Source organism: Phaenicophaeus curvirostris, chromosome 5 (assembly GCF_032191515.1).
Source record: "Phaenicophaeus curvirostris isolate KB17595 chromosome 5, BPBGC_Pcur_1.0, whole genome shotgun sequence".
Taxonomy (NCBI): domain Eukaryota; kingdom Metazoa; phylum Chordata; class Aves; order Cuculiformes; family Cuculidae; genus Phaenicophaeus; species Phaenicophaeus curvirostris.
Window position 1 is genome coordinate 17569910 of NC_091396.1, and position 26936 is coordinate 17596845.

The 26936-nt window shown below is 39.5% G+C and overlaps 1 protein-coding gene across 1 annotated transcript in view; it reads left to right on the forward strand.

Moving 5' to 3' along the window:
* Positions 1-24323, forward strand: part of TRPM5 (transient receptor potential cation channel subfamily M member 5) — a 43134-nt gene extending 18811 nt beyond the window's left edge. The window contains exons 11-24 of the mRNA XM_069857783.1: positions 798-921; positions 2923-3068; positions 3833-3945; positions 5341-5436; positions 9707-9965; positions 11271-11389; positions 11907-12039; positions 15001-15175; positions 16781-16949; positions 17608-17786; positions 19097-19229; positions 22003-22075; positions 23099-23189; positions 24232-24323. Of these exons, the coding sequence (XP_069713884.1) occupies positions 798-921; positions 2923-3068; positions 3833-3945; positions 5341-5436; positions 9707-9965; positions 11271-11389; positions 11907-12039; positions 15001-15175; positions 16781-16949; positions 17608-17786; positions 19097-19229; positions 22003-22075; positions 23099-23189; positions 24232-24323 (1902 nt within the window). The remainder of the gene's footprint in view (positions 1-797; positions 922-2922; positions 3069-3832; positions 3946-5340; positions 5437-9706; positions 9966-11270; positions 11390-11906; positions 12040-15000; positions 15176-16780; positions 16950-17607; positions 17787-19096; positions 19230-22002; positions 22076-23098; positions 23190-24231) is intronic.
* The last annotated feature ends 2613 nt before the right edge of the window (positions 24324-26936 follow it).

Consider the following 26936-nt stretch of genomic DNA (forward strand, 5'->3'; position numbering starts at 1 on the left):
TTTAGGTTACGTGCTCTCTGTGGAGGGAACAAGAGCAGCACAGTTTCTATGGCTGTGCTTCAAGCTGGCATAATTGGCTCCTGTTTCACAATCCTCCACAACTGTTGCCCTGTCTCGTACATCTGCAGCGCAGTCCATGGCTTCCCTCCCTCCCCCCTAGAGACAGACACGGTTATCAGGCTCCATCCCTGAGCTTCCAGACAGCTGCATCTGGCACACTGCAGCGGCAAAGGGAGTCATGGACAGGAAAAAACTGCAGCACAGCTCTTCAGCCAGTGAGTGTGTGTGCGAGCAGACACAGCTGCACCTTGCAGAGCCTTGTGTCTGTGGAGCCCTATTATCAGAAGGCACGTTTCTCTGCCATGTGCCACTTTCTGATTCTGCCACATGTGCTCCCTCCCTTCCCATACGTCCTTATGCAGGGTCTCAAGCATAGCCATGCTTGAGGTGTCTTGGCACTTTGAGACCATTTTGCTCTATTTCCATAACGCATTCTTCCCCTTTCAGTCTCTGACTGCTACCCCAAATCAGGTCCTCTAAGGTCAATGAAATCCAGAAATCTCTAGCTTTATAAGGCACAAGAACTACCAGTATATGTTTTCAGTTCTCAAATACCACTAAAACTGCCATTTTAATTGACTTTTTTGACTATAAAGTCTGTATTTAAGGCAAGATTCTTTGAGGGGAAACATGCATGACATTTTATTTTTTGTTACATGTGTCCCTCAGTGAAGTCTCCCTAGTTCAGAAATGCCCTCTACTGTATGGTAACAGCATCACCCCTTTGAATTCCGCAGGGCCAGGAGGGTGTAGCTTCAGCCCTGGCAGCCTGCAAGATCCTTAAAGAGATGTCCCGCCTGGAGACGGAAACCCAAGTAGCACGTATAATGAAAGAGGCCAAGTATGAGCAGCTTGCTGTTGGTAAGTAACAGCACCTTTTTAACAGCATTAAAAATTTAAGAAGTGACTGCCATTGGAAGGCAAGCAAGTGAAAAAAATACTGTTTCAGTTTTAAAAGGTCAACTGCCATGAATAATTTAACAACCCTGCGCAAAGGCAGTCCCAAACATTCAAATACCACAGAAGAAAGGCTTAAAACCCAATCATTTGGGAAAAAAACAGTGTTTCAAGACTGGCCCCTGGGATGCATAGGAGAAATTACTCTCCTGCTGCATGTTGGTATCTCAAGTGTCTGACCTTAGTACAAAGTGTGTTACAGTGATGGGCAAGATAGAATAACTGAAACACAGGCTCACAGCAGCCTGATTTTCCTGCAATATCAAGCTTGCTCTGTAAGGGCCACTAGAGCAACAAGTTTTAAGATTTGTCTTCGATGCTAAAAATAATTTGAGATTACCTCACCCAGAAGAGGGCTGCGAAACTGCAATGAGGCTTAGACTGGTTTCACGGCGGACAAGCCACCCCTCCCTGCCGCAGTAAACATTCAAACATCTGCAGTGCTAGAATTCCTCCCTTTGTGTGGTTTAAAAGCAGATGTCTGCACACAAGCTTCTCTGCTGATCCAACTTCAATCAAATCCATACCTGAAGGCAGCACTGGTGTGAACAGAGGGCTTTAAAGTAAACGGCATGTGGAAATGCAGAGGTTCTTTCTGTCCCCTTAGATCTAGTACATCAAGCAGCTGAAGGCTCATACAGACATTGCTACAGTATTTATACAGAGACCACATATTCCTCTCTTCACAAAGGACCATTATTATTTACAAAAAATAAAAGTCAGCTCCCTCTATAATCACAAGGCTCGAGTAATTTAGTCATGGAATTACAGGGCCTAATCCAATACACAGAAATCTGCTTCTTGGCTTTGGTGAGTATTAGATCAGATGCTCAATTTTAATTTCTGGTCCAGATAGCACTGTTCACATTAAGTAGAGCAAACATTGAATGATAAATACCAAAACAAGTCTATATACCAGCTTATTCTAAGTTAACTTGATGCCTTCCCCAGCCCTCAGAGTGTAAGAACAAGGTGGAGGCTGGCCTAGGGAAGGTACTGGGAGAATCAAGTGAATCAGCAGAACGAAGCAAGCACAAGACGCCAGGTCTTGTCTAAAGAGAAACCCCTGTTTTTTTGGACTGTTTATCCTAGTTTCTGAGGTCCAGGACCAACTTCTCTGGAAACAGAATTATGCCACAACACTTACAAAGTCTAATATTATTTTATGTCAAATAGGCATGTCTTAAAACCAAGGATTTGTTAGCTGCAAGCCAAAGCAGATCTGGTCCTTCTGCTTGGTCTATTCAGTAGAGTGGGGACAGTGTGGCAACTCAGCCTTCAAAGCGTAAGAAGATCACCCAAGACATTCAGTTTTGCTTGATATTGCCTGAAGCTCCACATGAGGCAACTACAGATGCAGAAGCATAACAAATATTGACATGTTTCCAAGAAGTTTCTTATGCTGCTCTAGAAGTACTGGGAAAGAAAAAAATTCTCCTCAGATCAAACAATAGGAAAAAAAAAACAAACCTCAAACCTGTTAGAGGGCCCAGGCTGAGAAGGGAGCATACAGATAGGAAAAGGTAAAAGGGAGGTACTGAGGTATTTACTCCATACATTTCTGCAAATAATGAGAATTTTAAATCTACAGTGATTATTTTTTTCATGAAGGCAAATGTTTCCTCTGCCTTCTGCTCCAACACATGCACACACATGCATAAAGCCATAGCAAGTTACTCTTGCGCTCAGCATCGTTCCTATCTCCCTCCCATGCCTCTCAGCTCTCTCAGTCTCTTTTCAACTAATTCAGCCTTGCAGAAGTCTCTGGTGCCGAAAGGAGCATCTGAAACTGCTCAGGCTTTGCTGCCACTGTGCTGAACCCTACACACATCTATGATTTTTTTATTATTATTTTTTCTCTTAAAATTACAAGAACTATTTGTCTATGTTTCCTTCATTTGGCAGAACTGTTTAATGAATGCTACCACAACAGTGAAGAGAGAGCATTTGCTCTGTTGGTGAGAAAAAATCAGTACTGGAGCAAAACCACCTGCCTTCAGCTGGCTACAGAAGCAGATGCAAAGTCTTTCTTTGCACATGATGGTGTCCAGGTAAGTTTTACAGACCATTTCCTCACCACCTTAACCCCCAAGACCTTTAAACATGATATTTGGCACAGAAGAGGACAGCAAAGCAACTGAACAATCTCATGAAACATTCTCCAAAAGACATTCTGCAAACAGAGGACTCTTCCCTCTTCCTAGAACTGTATGAAGCAAACTTTATATTACATTCTTGACAAAGTAACTCAGGTTCCCCATTCACCTCCCTTGTGTCCAGTTGGCCTACAGGACCAGTGCACTGAGGAGAAGGTTTAGCTCTTATTCCTTCCACTGCTTTTATTTCCTTCTTTGCTCACAGAGAAGCATCAGGAAAGTACTTAAAGTCTGCCTGAGGCATACTGAAGCTGCTCCAAGATGTGAAGTAACTCCTTGTTCAGATTCAAGGAAGAGCTCACTGATAAATCACTATTCAGCTTTGTCCTCACAACCCGAGTCCTTTCTACGTTCACAAAGCTATACTAAGAGTAATGGTGCTTTTCGCTCCCGGCGTCTGACTTGAACTTCCTTTGTACTATAGATGTTGCTTAATTTCTCTTGACTTCCTGTTCTTTCCACTGCCCTCTTCACAACTCTTTGCATACTCAACAACATCTGCAGAAGGACAGACACAGCACCCATTTGCTCTGAAGGTCTGCCTGCTCTTTAGGTTTCCAGAGCATTAACTATCTTAGGAGCCACAGAACACAGGTGTACTTCAACTGCATGTATGTTTTTGGGATATTAAATCCATCTCTTGTTTTCTTGACTTTCAGGCCTTTCTGACAAAAATATGGTGGGGAGACATGTCTACAAGCACACAGATCCTGAAGTTAATTTGTGGTTTCTGGTGTCCTTTCCTAATCTACACAAATTTAATAGCATTCAGGTACAAACGCAACTATTTGGGTGAAAGAGATAAGTAAAGGATGAAAAATAAGCCATAAAAATATCCAGACTTGCAATTACACACCTAAGTTATAAAACCAGTATTACTGCCTCAGGGCGTCAACAGAAGGACTGCACCACTATTAACCAAATCAGTTTTCTATGATACCAAGTGATTTGTGTCTCCTGCACTAGAGCCTATTCTAATACTTAAAAGATCAATGCCATGGTTTCACATAAATGGCTTCCATTTTACACAGCCCACAGAAAAGCCTGCTGGAATTCTGTCAGCTCCAGATTCTACATAGTAACGTGTAGATTATCTTCAGGTGTAGCACCATCTATTTCTAGGTTTGGAGATGCTTAGTTCAAACCCTGGTATCTTAACTAGAAAAACAGCCATCATCAAGAAGTATTATTAGCCACAAGCCTTGATAACCATAAGTCAAGCTTAAAAACACAGGATTGACAGGAAATAATTAGGAATTTCAAATGCAATGTCTTATGAGATCTCTTTGTAAGTCTTCTTGGAGATTGTTGTTTTCAGCTTTTTGTCACAGTAAAGATGCCTGAAATTGCAGGTTTTCTTACAAAAGAAAACAAACAAACAAAAAGAAACCCAAAGAAAACCAGAAAAGAAAAAAAAAAGTAGCAAAGGCAGTGAAGCAGTCATAAGAAGCCAGGAACTGAAACTTTAAGAAAACCTCCTAATATTGTGAGAATCATATACAAATCATCAGAATTGGCATTATGGAATAACGTGCTAATATGAAGTATATGTTTCTTAACTGTTAAACTACTTAAAAAGAAAGAGGAGAACTCATTCAGCATTGCCAATTTAAGACTTTTCTTCTGCCAGTATCACTAAAGATGACATTCTTGTCATAGTGTCTGCCAGATCCGCAAATTTAAGTAATTTTCATGGAAAAGTTTAAATTATCAAACTAAGCCTTTCCAGATTTGTTCTTTTGAGGACTTTTTTGCCTCCTTTCCCTGAAAATACAGAAGTTGTATAAAAAACATGTGCCCTACAGCTTCTGGCATTTCCTCTCTTAATTGCTACTAAGAGTTACCAGGAACAGAGCATTGAAGTATTGCCTTCTAGGACCAAAGTGTTTATTTCTGCCAAAATTCTAAGTAATTTGAGGAAACTGAGCATCCTGCTCCATTTTTGCGAAGCATGCCAACTATCACTTCCGTGAATCTTATGGGGGACTTCAGCCTTCTCCTTAGAAATAAACAGAATTTGCAGAGGTAAGGATTATAGGTTGACAGCTTCTCAGTAGAGCGAGTCCACGGTAAGTAAGTACATGTCAGCAGGTTTGTATGAATGTCAGTTTTGGAGTGAAAAATTGCTAACCATCATCTTTCAACTAATTAGTTTATTTCCTTACAGTGAAGAAACACAATCAAAGAATGAGACGGAGCCATTTAGAGAGCTGGACAGTTTAGAAACAGAGAGGACTTTGTTGTTTTCCAAGGAAGAAGAAAGGTAAGTTTAAAAACATTTGTTACTGTGACTTCTGTGACAATTGAATAGTACACTTCTTGTGCATTAGTGACCAGCTAATGATCTAAGGAGATGAAGGACAAAGAAAACCATTGCTCCTCAGAAAGTGCTGTGCCCTCTGATTGCTGCTGTTGTTGCTCTCTAAAAGGAACATATACAATAAACAGGAATATATCACTGTTTTAAAGGTACACAACTTCACTTGTTCTAAGCAGGTAATTTCTACAGAACAAGGAATCTGCTTAATACCTGGAAATCGGAAAGCATTTCCTGGGATTCCCTTCAACTTGTTATAGCTGATAAATGTTGGATTTAGGAACTAAACCCCTATGAAAATCACTGAGCTGAGCAGAAAAGGTTCTCAGCAAAACCTGACATTATTTGAGGGCCTCACTACATATTTTCCTACGAACAAATTGACAGAATTACTTGCAAGCATCTGTACTTGGGAATTTTATATTAAGTCAGCTTCCCAACATACTAGTGCTCCTCATTTCTATTTTTAAAGATGGGCACTAAGGAACCTGAAGTACAATGACAAACCTAAGAGTTAGAAGGAGCACAGATGGATAACTGAGCACAAAGATTTTGTCAGTTGCTCATGATAATTCCTAGATCTGTGATTCAGAACTTCTGAATTTCACTCTATACTTCTGCTACACAATCACCGAAACCTAGGAGGCCACAAGGACTTAAGTTAGGATAGGAAGACTTTTGATTTGTGCAAGGTCCTCTTAATATCTAAATAATGCTAAATAGCTTTTCAATGATTTAAAGAGAACTTCAGAAATATCTGAATGAGAAATAGGTAGTGAGGAAGCATCATTCACAGTATGAAGTGGTAGACCATGTCAGAATTATTCGGTTCTATTTTTACATCTGGCATTTTACCACCAGTATATTAGACAAAATCATTAGTTCTTCTCTTTTCATCCCTAACCTGTAGAATAAGTGTACAAACATCTGCCTCTTGGGAACTATTTGTAAATGATGTCATAAAGCACTTTTATATCCTGAGTGAAGCATGGTTTAGTCACAGAATCACAGAATAACCGGGTTGGAAGAGACCCACCAGATCATCGAGTCCAACTGTTCCTATCAAACACTAAACCATATCCCTCAGCACCTCGTCCACCCGTGCCTTAAACACCTCCAGGGAAGGTGACTCAACCACCTCCCTGGGCAGCCTGTTCCAGTGCCCAATGACCCTTTCTGTAAAGAATTTTTTCCTAATGTCCAGCCTAAACCTCCCCTGGCAGAGCTTGAGGCCATTCCCTCTTGTCCTGTCCCCTGTCACTTGGGAGAAGAGTCCAGCACCCTCCTCTCTACAACCTCCTTTCAGGTAGTTGTAGAGAGCAATGAGGTCACCCCTCAGCCTCCTCTTCTCCAGGCTAAACAACCCCAGCTCTCTCAGCCGCTCCTCATAAGACCTGCTCTCCAGCCCTTTCACCAGCTTTGTTGCTCTTCTCTGGACTCTCTCCAGAGCCTCAACATCCTTCTTATGGTGAGGGGCCCAGAACTGAACACAGTATTCGAGGAGCGGTCTCACCAGTGCCGAGCACAGAGGGAGGATAACCTCCCTGGACCTGCTGGTCACACCGTTTCTGATACAAGCCAAGATGCCATTGGCCTTCTTGGCCACCTGGGCACACTGCTGGCTCCTGTTCAGTCGCTGTCAACCAACACCCCCAGGTCCCTCTCCTCCAGGCAGCTTTCTAGACAGACTTCTCCTAGTCTGTAGCACTGCACAGGGTTGTTGTGCCCCAAGTGGAGGACCCGGCATTTGGACTTGTTAAACCTCATGCCATTGGACTCAGCCCAGCGGTCCAGCCTGTCCAGATCCCTTTGCAGAGCTTCTCTACCCTTCAGCAGATCGACACTTCCACCCAGCTTAGTGTCGTCCGCAAACTTGCTAAGTCATTACACTGTGAGTTCCAATTGCTATTACCTTACCATTTTATTTTAACAAAAGATGCTCTCTTCCTCCCAGATCTATTTCAGCATCTTACAGTGAAGCCGCAGTTATCTGTTTATGATACTAGCCTATTACCATGGGAATGTATCTTATGATGTCATTCACTGAGAGGTAGGATAGAATCTGGCACATAGAAAAGACTGGCTGTAAAAAGGAACAAATAATTAGCAAGAATGTCAGAGAAAATTAAAAAAGAGTGAAGAGTATTTCTTTTTTTTTGTGAGGTGAAACTGAAAACATACCCTTGTGTGCACATCCTTCATTAGAGACCATGCCTGTCAGAATTGCAAAATTAAAGACCCAATAACAATGCTAGCTTACACAGGAGACCTATTTATGTGAAAGAAAAACCTCACACTAAGATCAGATTGCTATCAAATACAAGGAATTTGCATTTTCTGCACAGGATAGGTTCCATTGCCAATAGATAGCACTTCATGTTCCAAAACACAGCAAAAACAACTGTAGATGTACAGGTCAAATTTCCCTTCAGTTACCAAAATACTTGTGTTAATTCCTACCTTAATAAATAATTTATGTGTCTTTTTTTCCCTAGTAGGCTTCAATATTACTTTATCTGCCATTTACTCTAACTTAATTACAATGGGCAAGATATCAGCACTTACAGTTGTATAAAGAACTAAAGTATTCCTTCAATGGTTCTCTCAGACTTCAGCAAGGACAGTCAAAAACCACATGATTCAGCACTCTTGAGACGGGGTCAAAAAGGCAAACTGTTTAAACTCACAGCATCAACAAGAACTTCTGCATACAAACACTGCCAGAAACTTTTAGAGGCAAAATAGTTAAGAACTGACTCACAAACTACATTGGCTATCTGCTTTTCATTCATATTATTTAGGATAATGAGGAATAATTAGTCCACTTTCCCCCTCTCCTTTTGTATTTTCAGCCTCTGGCCTGGACAGGTGCACACTCTCCTGGGTGGAAAACTGGTTGGATGGCCGGGCCCAGAGAGTGGTGGGAAATGGTGTGAAATCCAGCTGGAGGCCAGTGACAAGTGGGGTTCCCCAGGACTCAGTGCTGGGTCCAGCCCTGTTCAATGTCTTTATCAATGACCTGGATGAAGGCATCGAGTGCACCCTTAGCAAGTTTGCAGACGACACTAAGCTGGGTGGAAGTGTCGATCTGCTGGAGGGTAGGAGGCTCTGCAAAGGGATCTGAACAGGCTGGACTGCTGGGCAGAGTCCAATGGCATGAGGTTTAACAAGGCCAAATGCCGGGTCCTGCACTTGGGGCACAACAACCCTGTGCAGTGCTACAGACTAGGAGAAGTCTGTCTAGAAAGCTGCCTGGAGAAGAGGGACCTGGGGTTGTTGGTTGACAGCCGACTGAACATGAGCCAGCAGTGTGCCCAGGTGGCCAAGAAGGCCAATGGCATCTTGGCTTGTATCAGAAACGGCGTGACCAGCAGGTCCAGGGAGGTTATTCTCCCTCTGTACTCGGCACTGGTGAGACCATACCTCAAATACTGTGTTCAGTTCTGGGCCCCTCACCACAAGAAGGATGTTGAGGCTCTGGAGCGAGTCCAGAGAAGAGCAACAAAGCTGGTGAGGGGGCTGGAGAGCAGGTCATACGAGGAGCGGCTGAGAGAGCTGGGGTTGTTTAGCCTGGAGAAGAGGAGGCTGAGGGGAGACCTCATTGCTCTCTACAACTACCTGAAAGGAGGTTGTAGAGAGGAGGGTGCCGGCCTCTTCTCCCAAGTGACAAGGGACAGGACAAGAGGGAATGGCCTCAAGCTCTGCCAGGGGAGGTTTAGGCTGGACATTAGGAAAAAATTCTTCACAGAAAGGGTCATTGGGCACTGGAACAGGCTGCCCAGGGAGGTGGTTGAGTCACCTTCCCTGGAGGTGTTTAAGGCACGGGTGGACGAGGTGCTAAGGGGCATGGTTTAGTGTTTGATAGGAATGGTTGGACTCGATGATCCAGTGGGTCTCTTCCAACCTGGTTATTCTATGATTCTATGATTCACCATGTTTGTACTAAATGCAGGAACATAATGAAGTTATCAATCAAATTAACAGAAGAACATACACTTATTAAGTCAGATGTGACTTTGTTTTTCAAACCTTCATTTTTACCTGAAATATTTTGCCATGGTAATGTGATTGCTCTGACTTTTACAGCCTTTTTCCTTGCCACCCCCAGTATACATTTGTTATTTACAAAAAGCTTTATATGGGATAATACTCACCCTGTTCCCATGATCTATTTTTAGGAAAACATCACCAAGCCTGTATTCTTTTTGTTTTTCAGAGGAAATGGTAAACCAGAAAAGCATAACCCTTCTGAAAACACAGCGTGGGCAACGTTTATCTTTACTCGGTGGAGAAAATTCTGGAGTGCCCCTGTAACTGTTTTTGTGGGGAACGTCATAATGTACTTCGCTTTTCTGTTTCTATTTACTTACGTCCTTTTACTAGACTTTAAGCCACCCCCACCTGAGGGTCCATCTGCTAAAGAAATTGTACTTTACTTCTGGGTTTTTACTCTGGTTTTGGAAGAGATCCGACAGGTCAGTAACCTACAGCATCTTAGCAATAATAACACAGTAAAACTTGAGGTAACATTGAGAGTAAGTTTACAATTGGTGTAAGTGTACCAAGCTTGAACACTTCAGGTATCAGGTGCAGTTTCACACAGAGGAGCAATACAAAACTTACCTTATCCAAAACACTTCTCTCTCCCTCTCTCTCTCCCTCTTATCTCTCAAAGCAACCTCTTCCTCCAGCAACTGCAGTCAAGTCAAGTGAGCTGCTAAGATTCAGGTGTCCTTCACTTTGTATGAAGTGCTCCTCTTTCACACCCCAGAACTAGGTCCTCCTGCTTCAAATAATGAAGTTACATTCTACACCTGGGAACACAGCAGAGAACTCTTGTCCTTTATTTAAACGCTCCCCAGCAGAGTCTCTGCTGGGGAGCATTTAAATAAACTGAGCACATGAATTCAGATTATTTGTGTTTTTCATAAAATACTTCTTAACTCAAAACATTAGCAGATCACTTTCTGGTTTGCTTTTCTTAAAAAACAAAAAAAACCCCAAACCAAAACAAACAAAAACTTCCTCGTTGCTCTCCCATTTATTGGTTCTGGAATGTCCTCAAATCAACTGAAATGATGTGTGAACAATGGTGTTAGTGTTTTGCCAGCTGTGAGCGCATAAAGCTGTTCTGTTTAGACACAAAAACCCAGTTATAAACATTTACCCTGGAAGAACAAATTGGTGTTCATTATTTAAGCAACAGGAGCAGGGAAGGAGATCCCAGTTTGTTACAATTTATTTGAAATTATGCAGCAAGGCCATAATCAGAAAAGAACGTGGAAAATATTTGGATCAAAGAACATTTCATGATAAACCTGTAAAATGTGAAGAGTGCCAGGCTAAAACACAATTACTAAACCAGATTCTTTGCCTAGATAATCAAATGCACGTGCACTCGCTAACAATTCTGGTATACAAACACAAAATCTGTTCATGCTGTTTAAACAGCAATGTCTTGAAACTATATTTTGACTGGAAGTTGTATTGTTTAGCAACCCAAATGCCAACAAAAAACTTAAACTAGGCCTCAAATGTACTTAAGGCGAGTATCACAAGAATAAAAAGATTTGATTTTTTATATATTGTTCAGCCAACATTTGTGCTTTAAGACAGTAAAGTGAACTTGTATTTTGAAGCTTTATTTTTTCCTGTTGCACTAGGAATTCAGTTTTGCTCTTGGCAATGAAAGAGTAAAAGGAAACATATTATGTTAAGATTCACAATGAAATAATGAAACTGCAAATAGATAACCACTCATGATTATTATTCTTTTTCAGAGTTTCTATACAGATGAGGACTCAAATTTAATAAAAAAATTTAAACTGTATGTGGAGGACAACTGGAATAAATGTGATATGGTGACCATCTTCCTCTTTATAATTGGGATAACCTGCAGGTATAGATGTGTTCTATGTGGTATGGTCAGCATCAGTAGCAAGGGCTGTGTATGTCAACCGACAGGAGAGTCTTGTGCACATGAGGACAAGCTCTGATGGTTTTTTTTGCAAGCTTTGAGATATGATTCTGCCATAAAAGCCTCCACAATTCTGTTGTATTGTGGAAGTTGCTTCAGAGATCACAAAAAGCATACTGGTATATTCGAACACGTGTACAGAAAAGCTCTGCTTTTTATTGTTGTTGTTTTGGGCAATCCCTTCTACTCAAGGTATTATTTTTTTAATAAATACCATTTAATCCAAGACAGAGAATACAGTGTCCCTTCACCTTTTGGGTATTTTTCATCAACGAACAGACTTCGTGTTACATTCCTCTTACAGGCTTATGCAACCACAGCGCTGAAGCACTTGCCCTTTCCTAACTGCGCTATGCCTGGAAACTGAGTGTAATATTCAAGACAATACTTCTCAGCAGCAGTTACTGAGATCTGATATTTCATTTCATGTGTTCTGCAGGATGCTGAACTCAACTTTTCAAGCTGGCCGCACAATACTTGCCATTGATTTTATGGTGTTTACACTTAGACTTATACATATTTTTGCCATTCACAAGCAACTTGGACCTAAGATCATAATTGTGGAAAGGATGGTAAGTGTACAGTCTCTCTCAAATAAATACTTGTGCTTTCTAAATAATGGAGAGTAGGAAATCTTCTCTTTACAAAGCAAATAACTTTATAATCTATCTTGATTTTTATAGTTTTATGCCTTGTCATTTTGCAGGTATTCCCTTATTTATCATGCCTATTGGATGCAATAAGTTTGACATAGATACTTACAAAGAGCTCTGTAGTGTAATAAGTCAGTCCCAATTTACTAATTCTTGTACCTTGCCTAATCATTTCTCCTCAGATCTGGCAAAGGAAGAGTAGAGTGTCTTTGACTTAACAGCTCTTCCTTCTGCTTTATAAGCTGGGTGCGTTCAGAGCAAAGACCTCAGACAGATGACAGGCAATTTACAGAAGTGCAGGGCATTTACTGAATTACTCTGTTTTGCTTGGGGAAATAGATCGCTATTTGCAAGAAATGTGAAAAAAAAAAATTTGTGAAAAGGGGTAGCTGCAAGTTTCTCACAGGAGTTGTTCTTATTTGTACTTTGTATCTCTGAGTTACAATGAAAACATATTAGTACTTTGTAAGCATATGTTGGAAGATGTTGATAAAAGATTTTTATTTATTACCACTCTTCTGCAGGAAATGAGAGATTAGGACTGCAGTTACTGTGTTTGGGTATGCATTGGTATGTTTAAGTATTTTTATTTAGCCATGTTAATCCTCTGGGCCAATTGGCTCACGGTAACTGATTAATAGGAGTTCATGTAATTTTAACTGCTATTATAGAATCTACAAATATTTGATTTGTGACACACAGCAGAGCTCAGTAAAAGCCCTACAGTATAAACAACCCTATATATTGAATAAACATCACTACCAAGTTAGCTGGATTTGTGTACAAATGCAAAAACTGTAACTCTAACATAACATTTCCTTGGAGTAGCAAAAGGGTAAATGGCAAATAAATACTTGTTCTTGAACACTGTCTAGCTTGCAGCATTAGCAGACATTTGTTGTAAGAGAAGTCTGATCTTTAGCTCCTAACTTCTCCTTGCTGCATACCAAGGTAATCCAGGGCCTTGAACAAAGATGGTGATGTGTATGCTATCTTGGCATCTGAAGTCATATGAGATAACACAGGTTAAGAAGATGCAAAAAAGAGCATTAACATCAGCCTAGACAAAGTCATAAAACAGGACCTTTTATCTTACCCCCATCCAAGCCAATGCATCAGCTTTGGTAGTTCAGTGTTGAACCTTGCATAAAATGAAAGAACAATGGAAGTTGCTTCAGTACATGTTAGCTTCTTGAAAAGTCCATCAAGTGAGTTCAAGCAAGATCATTTACCTTAAACAGAGAAGGAGTCCAAGATTGTCTCTTATAGTCTTTCTCCTTCTTAACCTTCCTACAGAACTGCTGCAACGAGGCTGGTAGCTACTAAAACGGCATTTCAATGGCAGAACAATGCATGCAGGTCCAGGGAGGTTATCCTCCCTCTGTACTCGGCACTGGTGAGGCCGCTCCTCGAATACTGTGTTCAGTTCTGGGCCCCTCACCACAAGAAGGATGTTGAGGCTCTGGAGAGAGTCCAGAGAAGAGCAACAAAGCTGGTGAAAGGGCTGGAGAACAGGTCTTATGAGGAGCGGCTGAGAGAGCTGGGGTTGTTTAGCCTGGAGAAGAGGAGGCTGAGGGGTGACCTCATTGCTCTCTACAACTACCTGAAAGGAGGTTGTAGAGAGGAGGGTGCTGGCCTCTTCTCCCAAGTGACAGGGGACAGGACAAGAGGGAATGGCCTCAAGCTCCGCCAGGGGAGGTTTAGGCTAGACGTTAGGAAAAAATTCTTTACAGAAAGGGTCATTGGGCACTGGAACAGGCTGCCCAGGGAGGTGGTTGAGTCACCTTCCCTGGAGGTGTTTAAGGCACGGGTGGATGAGGTGCTGAGGGATATGGTTTAGTGTTTGGTAGGAACGGTTGGACTCGGTGATCCGGTGGGTCTCTTCCAACCTGGTTATTCTGTGATTCTGTGATTCACAGAGAGACTGCAGACTGGAAAAAAAACCCTGAGACTTGTGACTTTTAACTAGTCCTGCAGCATGGCTAAATTTTAAATTATCCAGAAAACAAAATATATGAAGTCAGAGAGACATCAGTTATGTCTAGCCTGGGTTAGGTATCATCTTTCTTAACAGAACTCCAAGTACCATCCTGGAGGTCTGAAATGCCTATGCTTTTGCGTAACTGCAAAATCCAATAATGTAATTGAAATGAATCTACAGCCTCTAATGAATTCTGTCAGAATAGATGAGAAGACGATGAAGTGTTCCTCTTCCACCAGGGAAAAATTATTGCACTTGAAATATATATATATAGTGCTTTTTTCAAAAAGTGTTTTAGGATTCAATTACTTCTGCTTCTGTGGAGAAACACAATGTTTAAAAGCAGGAAGTCCTGAAAACAATCCCTCAGATGCATTACTTCACTTGAAAACCTCAAGAAAGAAGCTACCTGATCCTTGCAGCCTTCAATATCTGCTGTATCAGTGGTTCAGTATTCATCAATGAATACCGACTGTTACCAGGATTCACTGCTGCAGCAGAATTCTTGCAATTCACAACAAAGCAGTTGATAGTACTGTGACATCTCACAGAAAATCTGCATTTAAAAGGTACAATGAGATTCCCTTAAGAGATAAAATGTGTTTCATTTTTAAATGTTAAATGATTGAAAAGCAACGTTTTAATATAAAACATGTCTTTATCGAAATGAGCTATTAAAGAAAAATGCCGATTACAGGCTAAAAACAATGTGACAACAACAAGGTCAAGAGGGGAATTCTATGCATGAAACTGTACTCTATTCCACCCCCTTTAATCTAAACAAGTTTGTAAAGAAACAGAAATGTTTGAGCTGTTTTCATGCAGGAAGACTACCATTCTTTGACTATACTATTGGAGTCATCTCTACTCCTCTTCTCCCCTCCCCCCCTCTTTTTCAGATGAAGGATGTTTTCTTCTTTCTGTTTTTCTTGAGTGTGTGGCTCATTGCCTACGGTGTGACAACTCAAGCTCTACTTCATCCTGATGACAGCCGAGTGGAATGGATATTCAGAAGGGTGCTTTATCGTCCCTACCTTCAGATATTTGGCCAGATTCCACTGGATGAAATAGACAGTGAGGAAATTTCCCTACCAGCTTGGTCACTTTTGAATGCACAGTTCTGAATAGAGCACGGAATTCCTTCCCAGTATTGCTTGTTGTTGTTTTTTTTTCAATCTTTGCTCTGCAGGCCAACACTTTCACATCACTATGACATAAATAGTGTATTTGTAAAGATAGCGTACATTGTGAAATTACGTTAGAGCATAAGGGTTGGCCTTATTTAGTCAAGCTGTTTGAAATATTCACACGAGGATTTGCAGTTTTAAAGGTTGGCATACCTTATTTCACTTCAATCCAATTCCATTCAGGTTAACCTAGACCCAGATAACCCTGTGTAAACTGAAATAATAGCACCTCCATACATTTTGGCAGTATTTTAACGTGACAGTGTTAAAGCAGTACAGCTCTGCCCATAAGCAAACACTCATGTGTTAGAATAAATATTCCTCTAGAGCATTTGTTGACTCTGGAGGTAAAGCTGTCCAAATCAAATAAAGCTAGTAATAGCAAATGTGCAACATTGCGAACAAAACAACTTAAAAATAATCACAAGACGTGGAAATACATGGACGTAGAAGTTCAAAGGTTACATTTCTGGTAGTTAAGCAGGTAAAATACAAAATAGTTCATCTCCCGAAGAAGTCTGAAGTAATACCACAGTTTTAGCTAGAATAGCAGTGCTAAATGGCAGTGGCAAATTGAAGCAGGATTCAAACCTGAATTAATATAGATGGAACCAAAAAAATCCCAGAGACAGAAGCAGAACAGCAAGCATCCTTTCTTGTTCACTCTGCTTAGTAAGAAAAAGCATATGCCTTAGAAAACCCAAAGAAGTCTGAACAAGGTGAGAGATCAGAGGTGTGATTTATCTCACTGAACTTTAAATCCCTGGGTGTAAGCATGCACAGCACAACCAGTCACTCTTACTTCTATTAAAGTAATTGCAGAGAAAACTTATTTTAGGAATAAGATAAATCTTATTTTGAAATAGGTCAGATGTAGTATTGCCTAGAAGTGTGTGTTTCTCTCCACTGATACTCCACAGTGTTATCACCTGAATGAATAACTAGTTTGAATACGGAAAAAAAAGACATGAATGATCTTTTAACTGCAAGAGATTGCTCAGCACCTCAAGCAGTCAATAAACCGTCCTTTTATGGTTAAAAGAGTCTTGTATTTACAAACCTGCTAGTAGTCAACAAGGGCAGTGCAAGAATACTACCACAATATTGGAGTTAAGCTTTTAATGACTATAAAATATTCAGAACAATTATTGTGCTGCAGTTTATATGCAGCCAAGATTAAATCACATTTTAGTAATCGATATCATCATTGTCCTTGATTTCTAGTTTAACAGCAGAGGTACTAACTATAGACATTCACCCATGTCATCAATTGTTAATAAAGACAAGTTTAGAGATATTAATTAATTTCTTGTTTGCATTGAAATAGCTATTAATTCAAACCTCAGGAACAATTTGTGGGTCTTGCCATTCTTTGTAGAAATTCAGAAATTTTGCTCAACAAAATGCAAAACTTTTGTCTCCACCCTAAGAAATACATGTGACAGTAGGGTTTGTCAAAAGTATTTTGTTATTTCTCTGTCTTCCTTTGCAGCATCACGAATGTATCCCAGGAACTGTACATATAACCCACTGCAGATTTTGCAGGAGAACTCCCCTTCATGTCCTAATAGCTATGCCAACTGGCTTGTCATACTTCTGTTGGTCATCTTCCTACTAGTCACAAATGTTCTCCTTATGAATCTCCTGATTGCGATGTTTAGGTAAGAGTGAATTCAGTAAGTATCAAGTCAGGGGCTGCAAAAGCTTAACTGAATGCCTATCTTTACTATAGTACCTTTGGAATACTCTAGTAATTTTCCTAATTAATATTGTTAGGGGATTAAGAGGTAGACTTCTGTGATCATATAGTTCTTAAGTTCTCATCATCCTCACTCTAGCCACAACAAAGACAAGAAAAAAGGAAGTCTGTTTTAGTGCTAAAAATTGAATTAAACATGCATAGAAGGGTCTGGATACCTGCCTGTGCTGCAGCACAAGTCTGTAGGTGCAAAGCAGCTGTAAACTTGGTAGACTTAACAGCGGATAATCTGCACGTAGGGGGAAATGCTTGATGTCAACACAGCTAATAATGATATATTTGGTTCAAGAACTGACGTGGCATGTTTGCTGATCTTGCCTGAGTGAAGTTGATTTACCTTTCTTTTAAAAAAAGCCACTGCATTTTTTAACATTTGAAGTCAGCAACTGCAATTATTTGAAAATCTAAGAATTTGCAAAAACTTCGTATTAAATTAACACTACCTCCTGAGTTTGCTGTTCCTTTTTTAAAGCAAACGTGGGACTAAATTTTGTAATAATAAGCTTTAGCTTTCTGCGGTAAAAACAGTTATATACTTTTTTTTCCTCCCCCAATTACAGTTACACTTTTCAAGTTGTTCAGGGCAATGCAGACATCTTCTGGAAAATTCAGCGCTACAACCTGATTATTGAATATCATGGCCGGCCTGCCTTAGCACCACCATTTATCATTATTAACCACATAACTCTAGTTCTCAGAAGAATCTTCAACAAAATGGAACATAAAAAAGAACATCTGGGTGAGTTATTAACAATCATCTAGCAACTGGATGCCTTGACACTCTACTAGGACATGTTGCATAGGCAAAAGAGAAGAGCAGTTAAGATTTCCTTAAGCCAAGAGTCACAATTTATTTTTAACAGAGTGTAATGAGTACAGACAAAAAAATTAAACCTTGTAATGTATCCTCTACTATTAAGAGATTCCTACCATGCACTCCTTTATGCACCATAGTTATTATAACAAAGATATTGATATAAAACTGGTTAAAGGGATTTGATTTCTGAAGGGATAGCAATGGGTAGGTTTAATGAATAGTTATTTAATTTGCTCCTGAATTTTAGTAATTATTAAGTATGAAGAACTCTAAAGACATATACCAAGTCTAAAAATCTAGTAGGATCAGTGGAATTTTCCAATATAGAGACATAGAGGGAAATGGAGTGTGCTTAGAGAAATGGTGGCAAGTTAAAAGTTATAGTCAAAAAGGCAGGTGAAGTTCAGCTAATTGCAGAAGGCATTTGAGCACTTTCTATAGTGATGGCAAACTTGGCCCATCTAGTTTAATAGTGTCTGATAATAAGCCTATTTACTCCTCATGCGCAGGCTGATAATGGGCTTTGGAACAGAACTGTTGTCAGACTGGACTAGTTCAGAGCCCTTGGAGTAAGCTCCCTTTCATGCACACCCCTTCCAGCTATCAAGACACACTGCTGGAGATTCTTCTAAAAGAGAGAAAATTCTTTTTTTCCTTAAGAAAGGAAGTACCCGACTGCCTCAGTTATAGATTCAGTGGTGTGTGCAGCATGCAGCAACTGTCCCCTTTTACCAGTGTGCAAGAACATTGTATATTGCAGTCAAAATATGCTCGTGAAATTGAGGCCTGCTGTTGGCTGGGATACTTAACAACAACAACAGGCTTAATACTTCAAGGGGAAGGAATTTATTTTTTTTTTCATTCCTATTTATAATTGTTCTAATAAAGAAGCTTAAATGATAAAGTGCATCTGAACATAAAGCTCTGCTCATTAAATACTTTGGGACTAAAACATGTAAGAAGTGCAGTAAGGATGTAAAAATTTTAAATGGAATCACATAAAATTGGTCTGTGCTGTCCTTTGGGAAACTCAGGAGTCATATCCAACTGCAAAAAAATTCTATTGCCTTCCATCACAAGAAAAAAGAAGTAGAAACCACATACTTTACATCGCATTTTCATAATATGACACACCTGCAATGGCAAGACTTGATTTTTCTTTAGCATAGCAGCCTTAGTATTATAAGAGAAAGGGGAATAAAATTTAATTTTTATTTTCTTTTTTCCTACAGAAAGAGATCTTCCAGGCAGCCTAGATCAAAAAATCATAACATGGGAGCTAGTACAAAAAGAAAATTATCTTGGAAACCTTGAACAAGAAAGGAAAGAAAGCACTGAAGAAAGGCTGAAGGCCACGTCTAATAAGTATGTTATTCTGAACCACAATGCGTGTACCTTGCAAGTCTTCAGCTTTGAATGAGATAATCAGTCAGGTGCTTGTAAAGCTTATATGAAGAGTTCAACTAGAATGCAGTTAGGAAAAATGCAGTGCATGAAAAATGTAAGAAGCCAGCATCACCACAGTATTAGAAGAGTTTTTGGTACTTGTGGTTATGTACAATTACAGGCCTGTAAGCTCCAGCCAAATCTGCAGTCAAGCTCAATGAAAATAATTCATGAAGGAATGGTAGAAGAATAGTTCTTTTGCTATAATGCAGTGCATGCACTTCCATCCCCTGTAGGAATACAACAGAATTTTGAATTAAACTTTTGAATTGCTTAGACTTTTGAGTGGGAGTTTAAGATATCTTGAATTACCCCTAGCCCACAGATGCAGAACAGCTATTTACAACTTTATGGCACACGACCAGTTTTCCACAAGAAATTAATGATGTTGGCTCTAAAGCTGTATTTAATTAACTGTGTCACCATTTAAATACTTTTCTTAAATATCTCACCACTAGGAATATCACTTAAATTGGTTTTATAGCCTAAAGATAGAAGTGCTAAATTATTATTCAGAGGTTTACTCTGGATAAGTAAATGTTTACTTTGTGTCTTTAAGTGAGACACAAAGCAGTTATATGGAGGGAAAACAGAAACATCTAAGACAATACTAAAAGGGAGACAAAAAAAGTCTTCTTTAAAGAAGCTTTTAAGACCTGTTTCAGCCGCTTCCTCTTATGATAAAACTGATTTCAAATAGAGGCACAATGGGTGTAAAAGTTATCATAATAAGGAAGTTCCATGGAGATGTTCTTTTGCTATTTTCTTTCTGTGCTGTCTTTCAAAACAAACCTCCAGCTGCCTAACTCATGGAGTAGCTGGAGCCCAGATGAGCATACTTGAGTATCTTCTTGGAAAGCTCTCTTCTCCCTCTAATCTACACAGACCTTTAATTCATAACAATTTAGAATTATTATGTTGGTTTGAACTTCATTCTCATAAGCAGGTCACTGACAAATGCTAGGAATGAGACCACAGTTACTGAGTCTGAGCAATAAATATGTGTATAATTGCTTCCAAACAAAGGGCACAATTATACTCTTTCTGTCTTCAAAGATGGTATAATACATTGTATATGAAGTTACTGCTTGGAGGGGAAAAGTCAGAATCAGTCCAGTTTCACAATATTTCAGATATAGCAGGGCCAGAAAAGAGACTGTATAGACTGGGTTCACATGAACACCACTAAAACTGTGGCTTTTTATCTGCACTCTTAGGTGGTAGCAGTGTGTATTTGAGATCCTACGAAGCCCTCAGAGTGTAATTCTTTGAACTTTGCATTGAACCCATGCCAAAATGCATTAGATGCATCCAGCAGCAGCTTTTTCACATAGACCTGAACAGAACATAACCTGTTAGAGGGAAACATTGAAATAGGAGTTAGGACAGATTGTGATTTGAGGAGCCTATGGAGAATCAGTTGCTAAGAATAACTGATGAGAGAATAGGTGAAGGATGCAGAAAGCATGTAGACAATACAATGATTTGGAGGCATTGTGGGGAAGTTCTCTAGACAGTCTCTTCAGACTGCATGGAAAATGGGATTTGAATGTCAAAATAGTTTCCAAAAATGAAACCTCTTGAAAAAATTTTAAGTGGCTTATCTCTACCGTGCTGATGGAAGAAATATTGTGGCCTCAATTCTCACACCAGGATCAGTCTACATTTGGTACAGATGGGACATGAGTGCCTGGAGAGACAGAATTGCACCTAAGGCTCCTTTCTGCTCTCCTTGATTTCCACAGTGGCTGGGGTTAAGTAGCCCTCACCAGATGCTGAACAGCTGCTGTAATCTGTTGTCACAGTTTAGCCCCACACAGCCAAATTCAACAGCTAACACTGTGCAGCTAAGCCTCCAAAATCCCTTCCCTCCCCACATGGAAACAAGCGGGGGAAATGAGAGTAAGGAAACTAAAACTACAGCTTTAAAGAAATTATAATGATAATGAAAATAATTAGGAAGTAATAAAAAAATATACAAATACATGAGATTGTGCCCCCACCCCTCAATGACTATACATGACCACAAATACCACAGAGCAGCCACAAGGGAATGGGTCTGTGGCTAGGAGGAAGCTGGACTCAGGAAATGGATTCAGGATCAAGAGCAACCAGACAAATGAGGTCCTCCCGGGACATCAGGCATCACAGAACATTGTGAGGCACTTGTGACCTCTCAATTTTATACCAAGTATGACATATATAGGATGGAATACCCCATTGGTCAGTTTAGGGTCACCTGCCCTATTTGCCCCCCTTCCACCAGCTTGAGGATGGCCTTGGTTAAGTGTGAGCATTGGCCTTTTTGCATACTAATGTCATGTGTTGTTGTTTTAGAGAACACTGTCTCAAAAAACATGCAGTTAACTTTCAGAAAAATTAAGTTACTTACAGCAAGTGAGTTAGTCACAAAAATGACTCTAATTTACCTCAAACTACAACATCCTTATAAGCTTATAATGAGTCCCTGGGCAACAAGTGCATGAGGGTGTCCCAGAAATGCTGCTCTGTTCAAGAAATCTTTGCAGAAACACCTCAAAGGTACAAGACTTTTAGGAGGTTCTGGGATGTCTCAGCAGCACAGAACTGCCAGCGAGGGGTCATGGCTCTACTAAGTTATGTGGGGTTTGCGTTTTAGAATTTCTTCTGAGGCCTTTCTTTTTTTCTCACTGTGGCCGCTTTGTTTCCACAGGGTGGATAATTTGTCTAAATATTTCAGTGTATTGAAAGAACAAGAAAAGCGGTTTAAAGTTATGGAAGCCCAGGTAAGTAATATTTTTACAGACATTTATATCAGCTTTAGGGTTTCACCATGTTTCCCTCATTTAATGGTGGTTTGGCAGATCATATTTAGGGATAAAGGGTAGGACAAATGGACTGGTATTATGATTTCACTTTCCTTATTTTTTTCTCTTTAGTGATATACAAATATAAACATTTCTGATCTCTGGTAGAAAGGAGAAACAGGAATACAGCATTTCTTTTTCTATTTGGTAATCTGCTTGAGAAGTGTTCATTTCTTTAATTAATGATGCTTCTAGAGGGAAACACTACATCTTTCCCCCTCCTGCATTCTTCTCCTTCACCCCACCTTTCCTTTCTTTAAAACTGGCAACTTTGAAAATATGTGTATTCTGCCTGATGTGACCTAGACTAATCTTCTTGGACATCAGTCTTTCTAATTTTCTTAGATACCAGATACCAAATACCAAAGGGAAATGTCTAACATACAAATGTGAAACAGAAATAATAGCAGGAAAGCCTGTTTTGAGCTTTTGATGACAAACCCTTGAAATATAAACATTTTTTAAACAGTCTGAAAATGCTCAGCATTACCGTATGGTATGCAGCACTACTGCTATTGTTTTCTTTGTCCCTAGAACTCTCCAGTGTAATTCTGGTCTTGCTGAAAGTTCCTCATCTTAATATTCCCATTGCAGTTTCCCTTCTCTTTCTTATCCATTTTATGGTTTCCTGAAAAATGTCATGCTATTCAATGAACAATGGTGACATGAAATACAGGTCCAGAGGAACACACAAGAAATGCTTTAATAAGTTAGTGCCAGCTTGAGATAATCCAATATACTCACAAAAAAAGGGAAGGAATTTAATAGCAATCTTCCTCCAAGAGAATTCAATTACTTCTTAAAAAAAAATTAAACGTAAAAAAAAATTGTGCTGTCTCTGATGCTGTTTCAGCTTGCTGCCTAGATTGCTTTCCTGCAAATTTAAGAATGTATAAAGTACTAAAACAATTTTCTGATGTAGAAATACTACCTATTCTGTAGATTTCCTACTGTACAGCTGTTATCTCTTCAATGGAAGAGGTTTTAATGAAAACTAACCTCTTGTGCAACCAACAAGCTCCACACTATACGCGTAAGTATTGAAAAAAATAACTAAAAAGCTAATCAATACAGCTGAACAAATGAGTTAAAAAAAAGCTGAGGGAAAAAAAAGATTGGAAAAGAACCACATAAGGAGGTGCAAAGGAGTATATCTAGAAGTAATGAAAATATAAACAAGGAACAGAATATTCATACTTTAGAATTAAATATACTTGGCAAAGGTAATTTTTTCAAAGGTTTGTGGAAAGGACTCTCACTTTACTGGAGCTAGAATCACCTCACACAACTTTAAGCATGTAACTAAGCATCTATTTCCTGAGAGGATTGTGTCTTGGGGGTTACTTTGGTCAATGAGATAGTACTGGTATTACTAAAACATTTAATATGGATAACAACAGTCACTGAAAAAAAAAAATAAACGGAGCAAGCTTCCTACTTTGTTTTAATCAACACGGCTCCTTTGCCTTCAGAGCTGTAACTTGTCCTGTGTCCCAGGGCTCCATTATTTGGAGGTTAAAACATTGGAAGCAAAACCAGACTACTTCTCAGCCACCGCAGGATAGCAAAAACAAAGAAAGGCTTTGGATTGTCTTCTTAGTGATCTATTTCAGTGTCTGCCTATTTCTATCAGTTACACAAAAAGCTCTCCAAAAACCATTAACTTAACATATATTTACTATATGGGAAAAGAAGCAGCTGGAAACTTGGCAAAGTCCAAGACCTCTGATCACTCTGACCAGAACCAATCTCAGACTTGACTTAATTCCACTAGATGCTTAAAAACCACATATGTAAATTCCTTCATTATCAATATCCCAGTAAGAAAAGACATCCTATAATATCTTCCTCAGACATTTTAATACTGTAACTGCATAAAAATCAGAAACTTAAATTGCTGAAAAATAAAGAAAACCATTTTTATCAGTAGCTGAGAAAATACAAAATAGTAGAATCTATGGTATCTTTTTACTTTGTATTTTTCTCAAAATTTCAAAGTATCTTAAGCAATTACTATTACATGTCCTTTGTCCTAAGGATTTTAAACAAACATATGGATTTTACAATCCTAGTAGGTGTGATGAACGCCAACACAGAAGTGCCTTTGCCAGAAAGCAGTGAAAGAGAACAACCAGCAGATCGAGACCAACATAACATACGTCGATAATTAAATTTTATTCTCATGTCTTTAGATTAAACCTTTTGTCCTGCTGAACCATAGAAGTAAAAACCTAGTCTCATGAAGGCCCATGGCCCAGCTCCCAAAAATTTCTGCGAAGTCCTGTCGATGTTTGACACTACAGAGAATTTGTTGGTCTTCCTCCTTACATTTCTTGGGCTTTCTCCCCTCCTGAACCTCTATCACTTGGTCCTTTCTCCGAAACTCCATTCCGCAAATTGCACTAAAAGCTTTCTCCTCCAGAATGACTCTATTACCTTACCTTCTAAATACTACCTTTGTTCTCCAAATACCACACCCTCAATCTAACGTTATCATTGCTATTTCCATGTTTCTCTGTTGAAGGGTGACCATATACACCCTAAAAACCAAGCCACTTCCTTGGCCGAGGAAGCAATCTCGTATTTCTGAGTTGCTTAGAAAGGAAATCAAGAAATAATTTCCACAGGAAAGGCCCTGGGATACAGAACTATTGCAATCCATACAGTTCCTGGAGTTCTTACAACCCTTAAATGATCACACTCACCACCTTCTCTTCCCACACTGGCTTCTGTATTCCTTTGCTGGCATTCCTTAGTGAAGGCTCCTCATTAATTCCCAGTGTCTTGCAGTTTCCAACCACAAAGCAGGCAAATGTCCGGCAGTCAGACCCCCAGCCTCTGCTACTCACTTTTTTGTTTTAATGCCAGATCATGGCTGCTGTCAGCTTGCTGCTACTCAAGGAGACTTTGCCATTGTGCATCACACCACATGGAACACCACATCTACATCTATGCGGGTTTCTGATTTCATTTTACTTTTATCTCTCCAAAGTATGGGGCGGGGGGGGGAAGCTGTGTGTGTGAAAATTCCCTTAGAGATTTTAAAGCAAGAATGTGTAGCAAGAATTTTCCTACAAACTAGGAATTTTTACTGTATTTTTTTTTCTGTACTTAAACCGGCATGTATGCTTTTAGCATACAAAAGTTAGCTGGCTTTATTATAATTTTGTGTGAAAAGAGATACCAATAAAACAAATATTACTACTGTGCTTTAAAAGGAAATTTCTTTGGAATAGAAAGAGCGGCAGAAGCGGGAAGTATTGGGTTGTGGTCTTTCTTAACCTGATAAGCTTCAACTGAACTTAATTTCCTCATGCATTTCCTTACTGTTTCTATGCAACATAAATGTAGGTTGCTCAAAAGCTTTCTCTGTTACCAGAATCATAAAAAAAATAAATCTCAGATCTGATGGAAATACCTTTTCTACATGAGAATTTTATCAATAGATATTTGTCTTGTTATGAGGTCTTCATACAACAGGCATTTGTCCAGTTTATTCAGCTGTGCCCTAGACCAGTGATCCCACTAACAGTGAAGGAAGTTTTGGTACTGTCCTACCTGTTCTTCACCCTAGGCAAGAAAAGTTATAAAACCAGTAAGTTTGTACTCAGCTACATTTTTAATTAGGAAGTAACGCAAAGCTTACAACCAGCATGACTTGCTCTTGGCAGCAGCTTCCATCCTGAAATGGCTACTATTTTAATTGTGATCGACACATTGATTAGCCACTGGGAACTGAAATATATCCATTTGGGACTGTTGTGTCCCACTCACATGCATTGGAATAACTGATGTATTTAGCAATTACACATTACTTAACATGACTCAAACTGTATACTCATGAGAAAATACATTCTGCTTTTAAAATTAAAAGGTGAACTTCAAAAGATGAAGCAATATTATTCGTTTCGCATTTTTTTCAGTTTCTGCTGCCAAATGACACAACTGTTCAATCACAAATATCCAAATGACCTGTTTCATTTAGAACACTGGCAAAAAAATGTCAGTCCAAACTGACCAGAACTAATTTGAGTTTCAAATCACATAACCTTTCAAAGAATTTAATTCTTCAACCTTATTTATAAAGTTTATTAACATTCTGTGTGAAAAACTACTATATTTGACATTTGTTACAACATGATTCATCCTATCAGCTTATTCTCTATATGCGGCAAATGATTGAAAATGTTAAAGATGTGAATTTTAGAATCTAAAGTATAAGACTAGAGGGAGAAATGACAAGCTTAAGAGTAACATTCTAGAAGATTTTCTGGACAATTCTCAAACCAAATAACCCAAGTATTTATTAAAACTCCTATAGCTGCATTAATCAGCATGGTGCAGAGAGATCACAGAATCACAAGGTTGGAAAAGACTCACAGGATCATCAAGTCCAACCATTTCTGCCAATCGATAAACCATGCCCCTCAGCACCTCATCCACCCGTCTTTTAAACACCTCCAGGGAAGGTGACTCAACCACCTCTCTGGGCAGCCTGTTTCTGTGCCCAATGACCCTTTCCGTGAAAATTTTTTTCCTGATGTCAAGCTTGAACCTCCCCTGGCAGAGCTTGAGGCCATTGCCCCTTGTCCTGTCCCCTGTCACATGGGAGAAGAGGCCAGCACCCTCCTCTCTACAATCTCCTTTCAGGTAGCTGTAGAGAGCAATAACGTCTCCCCTCAGCCTCCTCTTCTCAAGGCTAAACTCCAGCTCTCTCAGTAGCATCTCGTAAGACTTGTTCTTCAGCCCCTTCACCAGCTTCATTGATCAAATGAAGAAA